Source organism: Papilio machaon, chromosome 11, assembly GCF_912999745.1.
Source record: "Papilio machaon chromosome 11, ilPapMach1.1, whole genome shotgun sequence".
Classification (NCBI taxonomy): Eukaryota; Metazoa; Arthropoda; class Insecta; order Lepidoptera; family Papilionidae; genus Papilio; species Papilio machaon.
In genome coordinates, this window is record NC_059996.1 from 1583761 (window position 1) to 1598061 (window position 14301).

At 32.1% G+C, this 14301-nt stretch overlaps 1 protein-coding gene across 2 annotated transcripts in view; it reads right to left on the reverse strand.

Annotated features, from left to right (window-relative positions):
* LOC106718891 (serine proteinase stubble) overlaps nucleotides 1-14301 on the reverse strand; it is a 77707-nt gene that overhangs the window by 22440 nt on the left and 40966 nt on the right. Inside the window, exon 3 of one of the 2 annotated variants that reach the window (XM_045679928.1) lies at nucleotides 11129-11215. In XM_045679928.1, coding sequence (XP_045535884.1) covers nucleotides 11129-11215 — 87 coding nt within the window. Of the gene's footprint in view, nucleotides 1-11113; nucleotides 11216-14301 lie in introns of both variants that reach the window. The other variant, XM_045679927.1, reaches the window with a different exon arrangement.

A 14301-nucleotide genomic window follows, 5' to 3' on the forward strand; every position in this document is an offset into this window, starting at 1 on the left:
CAGATTTCTCAAACATACCAAAATGGTAACATTTTAATGAAGATTTTAATTAATGTTTGTTATCAAAATAACACACATCCTGTATACACGCATTGCGTGATTGTTACTAATGGAATATATGAAGCATGGATATCCGATGTTACTTCTCGGTTGACGAAGCAAATGAACATAGCAATGCTTGGAATTGGACATTTAATAAAAAGTAAACATGTTTATATCTATAAATTTAAAAAGTAACAGGAAGAAGTACGAAGGAAAACATCATGTTTTTAATAGGAAACCTAAAATAAAAAAGGCGTTATAAAAAGTACGTATATTAAAAATGTTACAGAGGTGCGCTTGCGAAAATTCGTAATATCTCCCTAAAATGTATAAGTAGCGACATAAATGTATGTCAATTAGGAGTCGTTAATCTCTACCAATACGTCTAAGTTAAGGGCGTGATATTATGTTAATGTTAAATCAATTTAAACCAATGAAATTGTGTTTACGCAACAAAAAGAAAACATTTACAAATTAAAACTTTATGTAATTCGATGTAAAAATTACAATGACAAATTGCAAAACTAAGTAAAGATTATCATCTTAACGATTCACATATTTATAAACATTTGTTAAAAGGCTTAGTAAATTTTATAAAAAATAAAATAGATTTATCTCATACGAACGAGCAATCGTTTATCACAAAGTTAGATTGATCGTCAGCTAAGTTACAGGCCCTTTAGAACCTGTTAGGTTAAGTGATTTTAAGTGATTTCAAGTCATCTATTTCTAGAATTTAGATAACATAGACTCATCATTTATAGTCGTAGAGAATATCAATTCTAGATTAACTGTTCGTCTTAATAACGATAAATCTGACACATTGATAATATAAAGGTATCTAATCCTACGATACTAATATTAGAAATGTGATAGATGTTTTATGTCATAAGGTGACAAACAAGTAAGTGGCCACCTAAACACGCCAACAAACGAAGCGACAATTAACAATTGCATATGCGTTGCCTACCTTTAATCGACGGAGGAGGCGACGCACAGGGAATATATCCTCCATCAAATCCTCTTCTCGTCCTTTCCTTTTAAGACATAGGTTGGAAGGGAAAGAGGACTAATATAAGACCTCATGTGCACACACTTATCAAACAAAACGGGGAGGCCACAATGGAGGTATAGATGTATGTTTGTTAGAAGTTATCTCGAGAACGGCTCCCTGAATGTTAATCAAATGTGATATAGATGTAGAACACTACCTGAAAAATCAAATAGAGTGCTCAGATTTTTTTTTAATTCCACGAGGCCAAAGTCGCGGCCAAAAGCTAGTAAGTACTCAATAATAAGGCATTTTTAATAAGAAGAAAGTGAAAAATTATTTGCTTATCGTTAATTATATTTTTCAAGCGCTAGTAGTCTAAGAGTTAAAGTACCGGTATCAAATCACACGGTCGAGGGTTCGTATCCCACCATTCTATTATTGTCTTGACTTATGTCTAGACTTGTGCCAGCTTATAATTTACTTTACTTAATTAAATCATAATTCGCACTCACATTCCCACAGGTCCTAGAGCTTAGTATAAGAAATATTAAAGATTTAAAAAAAAACTGCTAACAATTAAAAAAATAATATATTTAAATATTTTCATTTAAAAAGTGCAATAAATAAATCATGTGATCGCGCCTCTCTGCATATTCACTCATTCAGTATTCATCAAATTTGCATATCGAGCATTTTTGTAGCTGTTAATTGACATCAAATGGGTTCTGAATAATACAGGCACTAAAATTGAATTTGTGTTCGCTTGCAAAAACTGAATCGGACCAACAAATTTTCATTTGTTAATTACAAAATTTTAAAATAATTATGAATTCTGTTAGGCATTATAACTGTCTAGTAAATAAACGACAAAATAATTCATAAGAAGGTACTGCAAAATTGTATCACCTAAATGTGTAACTTGATTATAACCCTAACATAAAAAAATAGATGTTTGTTTTATACATTTGAGCGAAAGTTAAGATAAATTAAGTCCAAATAAAAAATAATTGTAAACTGCCTGACTCTATTAATAAAAAATAATACAAAAACAAATAATATAATGAAATTAATAGCATGAATACTAAATAAGGCTAAGCGATGTTAATTAATAACCAATTACAATTCAGAATTTAACAGAACGTAACAAAACCCCTTAACGGGGATAAACTAAATTCAATTATAAAATTAATCTCCATTATAAACGTACAACATGGGGTTAATTTTGAAATATATGATCGATAACGTTAAGCCATTTCACGATATCGAAAAGCCATTTTATTAAACATTGACTTTTAAGAGACAGGACCTGTCAAGCACACATTCCTCTCTATCAAATAATAGCAATCAATAAGTCCTAAACTTGCTTGCTTGTCTGCTCGTTTGTATGTGTAAATTTTTGAGACACTAAGAGTTTATAAAGATATTTCGATTTTATGTGTCACCATGATTGAAAATCGGTGATTGGTCTTTTGGTATCTTTACCTCATCCCTGCGAAAACTGACTATTATTTAAAGAAAATTTATTCAGAACAAAAGCGACATTTTGCTTAGTCCGTTTCTCTATATTCGAAGCCTACGGAGGCCTTTTCTATAATAGTACCATTAAATTCTACCACGTTACTGCCGACGAACTTAAGTACTACGTAATGACAAGTGGTAATTATTTACTTAATGTTACTGACACTATACTGCAAGTTACTGAAACATATGTATATGTACTATCGGGGAATCTTGCGGCATTCCACCTGAAAGGCGATAGTTGTTTGAACGTTTCGTAAGTGGTTATTTTGTGAGAAATAGATATTGTCTTTTGTCAAGGCAATTTTTCTCTAAGTAGAATACCACAAAAGACCCTGACTGTACCAAAAGTGATGTGAGTAGTAACCTATAACTGGAATCTTAAATTTATTATAATAAAGAAATATAATTAGAAACCAACACTCATATCGAATTAATTACATAACTGAAAATATACGCCTAATTAAAAAAGTATTTTATTTAACTTTTCTGTAAAAGTTTGGAATTCGTTAAAAATTTCTTTCCAACTTTATTAACTACGGCTACACGGCTTCTTATTTAAGAAAATTCAAGTCAGATATGAGAATTTCTGCGAATTAATTTGTACAACTTTATTGCCATGTAATTTTGTGAGGAATTAATTAAAAAACTTGTCCAAGAATATTACTTATATACTTTGGATGTTTAACTTAAAAGTTCGAATTTTACGTAATTTAATTTCGAATATTGTAGGACGAAATGTTTCAGTTCTTTTAAGAAAATGTAAGACATTTGGAATATCTATTTATAAAACTATTTTTCTAAATTAAAATTATTAAGTTTTATCAGCCACTTAAATGTAAAAAAAGAAACCTTTCGATGTCAAGTACACTTTCAGCTACAAAAAATGTACAATAAATACGGATGTTCTTCTTCAGAATCCAATATTGGAAATTGTATTGACTAATTCCCTCTTGACATTTGAGATGTTCGATTTATTTAAGTGTTTTCGTAAGAAAGGTCAAGAGTCTCATCGTTGACTTGAAGAAAATTTCGTTAACACGTAAAAGTAAATGAATACTAAATCAAATATCACAATAAAGAACAATAAAAAAAGAAAGATGGAAGCTAGTATCGTAATAAAAAATACATTTTTTTTAATTTGTAATCATTAAATGAGGAAAGTAAGAACTTTTTTTTCTAGTAAATGATTAATTAGAATCTAGATCTCACACTTTTCGTAAAGATATACAAGTTGAAAGATTCAATCTTTTCCAGCTGATAAGGTTTTGAAAAAAGTTTGTAGCAAGGTCTATACAAAGTACTACCCATATAAAGGTAACTATGTAAGTACTCTATGCATGTTGTGTTAATAAACACATAGTCAACGTGGTCAAACAGTGAAAGTTTACGATAATGTCCCCGTACTTCAATACAAGAGGTAAACTTAAAAGTACCTCGCCCTACGACGATTGTCGGTCAACGAAAGTGATTGTTAACTCGCTTTTCGGCAATTACGTTGTGATAATTTTTAACCTATGTATATTTTACTCATATTGATTAGATTGATTGTATAACCTTAAGGCTTATTATAAATTTTACTTATATTATAAATGCGGTGGATGGATGTTTGTTAGAAGGTATGTCTAAAACGGCTGCATGGTAGTTGACACTCGCAACTCCGTTTGCGAGGAATTTAAAAAAAAAATAGTGACCTATGTATTCTTCCAGACTGTTCTACGCCATTCCAGAGATACCTTCGAACATACATCCATCCATCGCATTTATAATATTAGTAATATATACACATTATAATAAGCCTTAAGGTTATATATTTAAAAAAATAAATTCTACAAACTAAAACTATATGAAAGCTTAGAACTTATTACAAAGCTTAGAGGTCAAGCAATACGTCTGGTGTTCTAAAAAGCTTCGGACTGGATTGCGAGTGAAATCTCGCGCGGCAGACAGTTCGTCTCCTAAGTACAAAATGCTATAATGATAACAGAAGCGACTAGGCCAAAGCCATATAAAAGAATTATTGCATCTCTTAGTTTTAAAATAAGATTATTACGATTATTTAAACATCACTCAAGTATTTAATATGTCTACTAAACTATAGTGTTTTTACACTTACCATGGTAAAAAAAATTGCTATTGTTACTACTTTAATGATTAAAAGTGTTAAGTGTGAGATATTTGATTTAACAAACAAAAAGCAGGATATTTTTTAATTCAATATAATTATTATTATTCAAACGAAACCCATTTCTAGTGTATCTTCTTCTCAAATATTATATCTAGATGTGTATTGATCGGCTACGCAGCAAATGTACAGCCATAGGGCATAATTGTAGGATTTCCGCCATGTGCAAACCGTTTCACCTGTACATGTGGAAAGTTGGTGAGCGGAACACAACCGATGATCTGTGCCTCGTGATTGATTGTGATTTTATAGTAATATATTCAACTTTATATCTTAGCTTACTGAAGTAACAGTACTACTTACTATTTAAGGGCTTATACCAGTGATTCTCAACCACTGTGCCGCGGCACTTTTGTGTGCCGCCAAATTTCAAAAGTGTGCCGCCAAATTTTGACTTTCGCTGACTTGCTGCACACGCACACTGTGTCTGTATTTCTTCGCATAAAAGAACAATGACAGAAAAATAGTTGAAAAAAAAAATAGCGCCTAGAAATGTCATATAGATACAATTATTTTTATACAGTTGATAAACTATTTATGCAGTGTGTTGTAGTAAGTAAATAACTTTTATCTTTTTCTTTGTATGCCGCCAAATTTTCAAATCATTAATTATGTGCCGCAACAAAAAAAAAGGTTGAGAATCACTGGCTTATACAAACGCAACAATAAAATATATCTAGTATAAAACAGTTGCGTAAATTTATCCAAAAGTCAGTTAAGTTTTCTGAAAGTTCTATGGTCTTAGTACGAAAAATTGTGACAATTGCCTTTGTATCGTCATCGTCAATTATGTTAAAAATTAATATTAGATTTTTGGTATACTTTATGCCCGATAGGGGGCGCTGCACAAATTTTAATACAAACATTCGTGCTAGGTACATTGTTAATATTTTATATTATTCCACAAGTATGCAAGATAACGAACAAATATTTATATTATACCAGTATTACTTTGTGGCAAACTCTGGAATATCACTTTTTTTCATTGAAAATGTTACACAACAAGTTATATATTGCGGATACAAGGTTTCGTAAATGCGTTGTTTTGACTCATGGAAAGTCCAATGAGTAAACTGACGCATCAGTGCATTGACCAATACTTTGTTTATTTGTATTTCTTTAACGCAGCCAACTTATTAAGGTAAAAACTTTGATGGTTCATATATCAAGAATTTTAATGCTCTTTGATAGCTTACTGAAGTTTTAAAAATGTTGCACTCAACTTTTATATTTAACTACGTAAGTTGTTTTAGTCACAGTGATGTATGCGTTGATAAACTCTCACTTAACAACCTTGTCAAAGTAATAAAATAGTAGATTTTTTCATTTCTGTTGAAAAAGCTAGCGCTTGACCACGATCCAACCCGGTGAAGTGATGATGAGGTCCAAAAATGGTACACACTAGCTTTATAAATTTTTCTAATAATAAAAATCAAGAGAAATCTCCTGATTTTTTTTTAGGCTACATTGAAAAGCAAAAAATTTTTTAAACGGAATGATTAAACTAGTTTAAATGCTAACATTTCGTCCACTGCTGGACGTAGACCTCCCCCAAAGATTGCCACAATGCCCGGTCCTATGCCACCCGCATCCAATGAACTCCCGCAATCAATATTACTAACAATTTTGTTTAAATTAATTCTACAGAAAAAAACCATAGATTCAAAGATGCTACTGTGTTAAGCATAGAATTTTTGTCAATAAATCGACGTTCAATTTTTTCCCAGTTGTCGTTAAACAAATTATGTAAAATATTCGACTTCTTTGCAACCAAGCATAACAAATGTTAAGACACATTTAATATTACGTTGAATCATATACTGTAGTCATACTTATGGATGACAAAACGTATAGTGACAATTCAGTACGCAGATCACGTCTGTTCTGACCTAGATACTGTCTTTGTAAGAGGTATTAAGTAACATTTATTAGCTAATGTTATATGATATGACAGTGCACATATTAATAGCTTTTTATCTTAATAAATACATAAAGATTTTCTAATAAAAACCTTATCAAATAATGTAACAAAATTGGATTAAAATATTTAAACGCATTATTTAAAAGCAATGTTGCAAATGTACAAAAAGTTTCACTAATTCCATCAGATATCCGTGTGGGTCTAGTTGGATTAAGCCTTGATATATCAGCGAGACAGTCAATTACTTATTTTATATAGAAGATTGATTAAAAAAAAATACACATAATTTACAGCTGTCACTTTATCGTCTCTCACAGTTTACACTTGAACTCGGCTTTCCCGGACACGACCCGAATAAATCTTCAAGCGACGTGATTATTGGATTTTAATTACATAATTGTACAGATTAACGGCATGGGTGATGACTAAAATACGAAAGGTCAAATGAAAGTGACAGGTGTTATAGGTAACCTAACATTTCGAAATTTTTTCAAAGTAATTTTGGCCAAAAAACGAGTTACGACCTTTACGTAGGATCCGTCGAAATTAAAAATTAAAAAGATATACTTAATTTTCTTAATCAGATACACAAAGAGACAAATTACTTAACCTTTATAATAAATAAATAATTACACAAATACACACATGCTCTAAAATCTGAGTCGGTATAACTTATACGCTGACCAGATATAAAACAAACAATAAAAGAAACATTTACAGCGAAGTGCGTCGTAAAATTTTAAAGTTATTTGGACGTAAACATCGCAGTAACACAAACAGAGAAAGCTTTCGACAACGTATTTTAACAATCATTTACGTATTCGCCTTAAAAAAATCAAATTACATTGAAAAATATATTTCATTACATGTCGTTAAAATTTATCACGTCATTTGAAAGTGAAAATTTCAATAACAATTGAATAGAAATTACACTGTAACTAACCAAAATTAAACGTTTCATTACAAGTATAATGACAGAAACAGTAAAAAACATAAAATCAAATAAAAAACAGTTGAATACATGTAAAATAAATGAAGGTGAAAAAAATAATATTTTGATATCAACACTAAGTGAAAATACAATTTTTTGTTGTAAATCTAATCCACAATACAGCGTCATAATATGGTAACCCTAACCTTTATTTATGACTCATATAAAGCGTAAAGAGAAGCAAGAAAGTGTTTTCACTTTTCACCGCCGATTTTTTTTTATTTTATTATCGATATAAATAATGACAATTAATTTAATTTATTAGATAAGCCGGTTCCCACATTATGCATCCTTGTCTATTAAGCTATGGCTACTTAATAACTGAAAGTAATGATAATCTTGTCAAACGAGTTGTTCAATTTTAATTAATGCTGTCAAACTACAATTCATTTGGCTCTCATTTGTCTTTTTTTTAATAATAACAGATATTACAAAGATTCATACTAAATGGATTAAATAATTTTAGCAGTGTAATTATTAGTATATATATTAAGTTGAATTTGCAAAAAGCCATTTTTTATTTGACAATCTCCTTTGAAAAAAAAATAATTTCAATGCTCAAATATATTAAATTTTTTACTCTTCATAAATTTCGTAAATAATATAAAGTTCATTGTACATTTGTATCTGTTTTCAAACAAAGGGAATTTTATATTTTCCTTTCACTTGGCGAACTTTCAATTATTCAGAGGAAATTCGGAGCACCCTCATAAGTTACATGGAAACATTACCATTGCCCTTAGATAAATAACATTAATTCAAACAAGACAGATTGCTATATCCCACGCGGGACATTCACTATATGAAATATATTTTTTTTATTTTATACATAATTTGGTTACATACACAATTGTTGGATAAAAACTTTATCACACTCTTTACTATCCAGATGAGATTTAAATCTTACTAAAATTATAAATACGTTTGTTTAGATGGTTGGATGGATGGATGGATGTTTGTTTGAAGGTATCTCCGTAACGGCCCAACGGATCTTGATGAAGTTTGGCACAGACAAAGAATATACTCTGGAAGAACACACAGGCTACTTATTACTTTTTTAATTCAGCGCGGATCGAGTCGCGGGCGACAGCTAGTTTTTTATAAATTTTACAACTCGGTGGCTATAACATGAGACAAAACAGTATCAACAGTTTTATTCTTTAAAAAAGATTAATATTTTATAGTATCACTGTCGCTTGCTATTACTAAGATGGAAGTGTGTTTTCATATTACGCACGCATAGTACAAATACGTAATCAGTCAATAACATCACATTAACAGTGGTAGATCCCGTAACAACAATATTGGTTGGGTGCACGAATTGGCCGGGTCGACCGGTGAAATACAACGACCACACAGAAGACAGGCGTGAAGTGGAAGGAATTTCGCGTTTCGTCTGATGAGTGTGGTACCGGGGGCCTAATTTTAGTCCTCTTTCCCTACCCACCTTTTTCTTAATAGGAAAGGATGGGAAGGGGAAGTGGATTTGGCGGAAGAGTAGACGCATAGGCAGGAGAAATATCCTCTTTCTGTGCGTCCCCTTCTCCGTTAATTAAAGGTAGGCAACGCATCTGCATTTGCGGATTTCTATGGGCAACGGGCGGCGGTCGAATCCAGGTGGCCGTTTGCTCGTTTGCCACCTTATGATATAAAAAAAAAAACATCACAATCTCGTCAATGTTACCCTAAATTAAATATGACGGACCATTAAATCCGCAATATCTTTAATTTCTTTTACATTATATCAACTCGCCTTTTGATCCAATACTTGATTCGATGTTAAAGTGTTAAGAGCCATCAAATTCTTTGAGATATTCCGTACGCTTCGAGCAATAAACAGAGCTAAACTTAATTCAGCTTTTATAGCGTAGAACGATAACAGGCAGTGAAAGATTGAACTGTAAAATGTTTTCTTTGTTGCAAAATGTCAAGGGAGGTTTATACTGGATACATTGCTTGCAAACAAGATTCTCGTAATGGATAACTTAGGTACAGTAAATGTGTCTTGAAACAAAATTTATTTCTACAATGTTGTGAAGGTGCCTTTGCCTTGCCTTTAGTGGTTGGTTTCCTTTAGTGATAATGCCGGTCAGGGGCCTAATTTTAGTCCTTTTCCCCGTCCTCTTCTTACAATGAATTGAATGAAATGAGAAGTGGATTTGGAGGTATAAACACTACGGGGAAATGTTCTTTTTCAGTGCATCCTTTAATTGACGGAGGAGGGGCCCGCCGATTAAAGGTAGGCAACGCAATTACGGATGTCTATGGGCACCGATCGCTTCTCTATTTTGACAAATTCAGTGACCGTTTGCTTGTTTGACACCTTACATTATGAAAATTAAATGAATTTTACAGTCACACGTCATGGTAAATAAACCAATAAAATTAGCTCAACTTAAGACTAGTTAGTCGGTTGTCGACAACTTAAGCTAACAGTTAAGCATTTAATTAAAGTAATTATACATAAAGTTAAAGAATAATAACCAGTAACTTAACTTGACAGAAAGACGTGTACAAGCGATAAATAGGAACGTGAGAAAATACAGTAAATAAATATATGTGCATAAGAAAACCCGCTTATGCAAAATTTGAGTCAAGTTAAAGTACGTGATTAGTGATCATAAGTGGGAAGAAAACAAATCACAGACGAGACTTCGGATTTTGCATTCTAATGCTAGATTCACACGAGGGTAGAAAAATGTGGTAATACAGGACAGTGTAGTTTGACGCACAACCCTGAGACAGAACAATACTGTTGGTCACAACAACGGTCACAGTAACGGTGAATATAATCTGTCATATTACGATAATATTGCCATCCTTCTTACTCTCATTGAAAACAACAGAGTTAGCAATAGAATGTATACAAAGAGTATGTGTTCAAAGTCAAAACAAACCATAGAGCAGTACTGAATTGTCTACTACCTTTGTGTGAAAGTAAAATTAATCGATTTACTTATATGTATTCAATTGAATTTTCTTATCACGTAGCGACAAATCCGCCCTCAGAATTATCCTTTATTACTTTCCCCTTGTATCCTCGTGTAACGTGATATAATTGTTAAAATTATTCGCATGTAGTAAGTCAAAATGGGTTCTAATGGAAGTTATTAGAGCTCAAAATGTACCGCATCATCCCCTTAATTAGGAATACATTAACATGTTCGTTCATACTATGCATAATTATACACAAGATCACGACCAAGACTTTTGGACTGTGCTTTCTTTTATACGCAAATTTACCAAAAATTAAAAAGGTCTTTAAAAGATAACCTAAAAATTAATTTTCTCAATGTTGACATAAGCTCTTGTTGAAAGATTAAACCAATATGTTGGCGATCTTTTGTGTTGGAGGCCGAGTAATTTAAGTAATGTGTCTCCTGTATACAATTATACGAAGTCGTCTATGTTTTGTTCTCGCCTAGTTAGTGAAAAGAATAAAGTGCAAAGAGGAATGCTCACTGTAGAATTGCTCACCGATGGCGGCGCGGGGCGCGGCGCGGCGGGGGGCCACCGACAGCGCCAGCAGCGCCACCGTACACCACCATTTCATCACAACCACACCTGTAACAAACATACTGTTATATAACTGATAAGTTTGAATAACTATAAATATTAATGTGGATGAGAACACCGATAGGGGTAGGCCTATCAAGATATGGATGGATTGTGTGAAAGGTAACAGCATTAAGAAGGGAGTGTAGACTCAAAAGACGGAAGACACATGTATCTGGAGGACGAGTACCTGATATTCCGAACCGAGGTGAGTGGGTAAGGATAGAGACCAGGAAGTTTACTATGAGAGCAAAAACAACGGGATATAAGTAACCTTTAAAGAGCCAAAATAAAATAAACACACATGAAATATCACTATTTGTTGATTTAAAAACTAAAATCCCGATCGAAGATACCTACGACTTACTAGCTCAACTCCTCCAACTCATCTTGATGGGAAAAGTCCCCGGTAAAAGGAGTGTTGGTCGCAGAAAAAAATCCTGGTTGCGCAACATCCGAGAGTGGACAGGGGTTACCAGTGCCGCCCAACTATTTCGCCTTGCAAGAGACAAAAGAAAATATGGAGAACTGATCGCCAACCTTCGCTAGTCGAAGAGGCACTTCAAGAAGAAGAAGAAGCTAGGATTATAGGAATAGAGTATAATAGAGGAATCTGAATGAGAACAGAACAGAGAACAGCAAATAAAGTACTAAACCATGTTCAGATTCACCGGTCTACAATAACGTATATTATCTAAGCTTACGTTATATCAATATCAAAGTAAGGTTCATCAAAGTGGATATAAAAAGATTAGACAGCTAAAAACGTTTTCTTTCAGTAAATTACTTCCCCAAATGAAATCCGCCACCTTCCGCTCTTGGCCTTAGATTTGCAGAGAATCGCAATTACCTATTGAAAGAGACGAACTGTGATGCGAGCTTTATCTTCGATTTAATATTGCTTAAAGAATCGTATTAGGAGTTAATTTCGGTTAATCTTGTTTGAATCAAGTCAATAATTCATTATAAACAGGCTAATCTTTATTGATAGATATAATTTATTTTTAAAGAATTCAGGTAACCTGTACAATTGCCAGCATTTGCCACATAATTTTTCCTATTTAATATAACGTTTCTCTATTTTTCTAAGTATTCAGAATATATGTGTTATTTTGAATACTGAAATTTCAAATTCGAAAAATCAAAATCATTAAAATTTTCAATATTAAGAAGTGTCTATAACTAAAAATATATTGTCTTGTCTATACTAAAAAGTATAATATTTCAAAATAAAAAAAACATACTCTTAGTGCTGATGTAATGATTACACTAAACGGCTAAACTAAGTGGCAATTTTAAATCTCCGAGTGTGACAGTTAGTCATAAAATTGCGTGCTTATAATCGTATAGATGCACCACAAATAATTCAAAGCGGCAAGACTTTATCGTATTGGCATGGTTTAGTTCGAACCAGTTATTAAGCTTTATGTTGATGACTGCAATCGTAAATATAGTAAGCATTTACACGTTATCACTTACCTGTCCATTAAACGCTTATTACAAATCACAAGAGGACAGGAACGTAGAGCAGTCACACGCATACAAATAGTACTGTTTTGACAGTACGTATGCGTTCAAACCATAGCAGAACTGCACTGTCCACTCCTCTGTTATGTTCTCGTGTGTAGATTGCAGGTAATTAATGTAAGTAAGGCGAATGTAAGCCTGATATGGTCAATATAGATCAAAATGCATTAAGCTTTTAAATGGGCAATGGAATTATTTTGCGAGATTATTGAAAAAGCCACAGCAAAGGAACCAGATAAAACATAAGATGACAGTCTTATAACGATTAAAGTTATTTATGGTACTAGTTTTTAAAATGATTAGCGGTCGGTCCCGATATTATTTTTTTTTTTAATATTTAATACATGTGTTACATCGTTCCTGAGTAATACAGTTATGTTACTCAGGAATTAATTTTGTTAATGTTACATTCTAATGGTGAAGTAATTATAGAAAACAATCGAATAGTTTTTAAGCAAAAAAATTAAATGATCTTTGATAAATATTTATCAAAATTCAAATGACGATTATCATAACGAAGAAAACTCTTTAATACTATTAAAAATGCACGGCAATGAAACGAACAATCAAATGCTAATTATGTTGTCTATAAATGCAAAATACAGTCAATCGATATTCATATTTTATATAGTTTTCTAAACAATACACTATGCAAGTTCTCCTGTTGATTTTTTCACTGTTCCAGTTTCCATATCAGATTGTGGTACTAGTTTAGTGGCACACAGCGATAACACCGAAACCACCAGTGTTGCCAACCAAAGCGATAACAAACCCCCAGTGTTACCAACGTACGAAAGCACTCGGGTATGGTAATAAAGGAACTGTTAACGATTGTAAATCAATTTGTAACCGTAAAAATGAATTTTTAAAGATGATTCATAAAATAGTATCTGAAAAAAGTAAGCTAAATACGCTTTTATGGAATTAAAGCTACCAATAAGTAATTAGTCTTTCTTATGCAAGCTACGCTTAATAACATTATTAAAAAATTCAACCAAACTTTGACTAGTTGAAAGATAGAGTTAAAATTTCTTAGAAGAATTTGAACAGCCAAAACTGGATGACGAATTTACTTAATGTTTATATTTGAACCAGGTTTTCTTTTTATTTTTAAAGAAAACATAGAAAAATATTATTAAAACATCTCAACATGATTTGTGAGACAATAATAAGCGCAGAGCAGACCGCAAAATGCTTTAGAATGTCAAAAGAAGCATGGACGTTTTCAATCTTTGAAACAGTTTCCTTATTATATACAAACGACATTTCTGGTAGATTACGTTTGAAAATTGTTTTCCGACTCAATTCAGAGAGTTCCTACGGAGTTAGTAGCTTCAAAGCAACGCTTGGATAATTCAGGGTACGGGAAATTGAGCACAGTTTTAAAACTTAAACTCTATCATTTTCTCTTACCTTTCGATTTTGTTTCTTGCTACCGTATTTTAAAATGTTTTAAAATCTCTTAAATTTAAGAATAGAAACGCTTTCAAAGCATTTTATCTACACTTAATATTATAAAAAGGAAGTATTTGATTGTTTGTTTATTTGTTTGCATTGAATAGGCTACG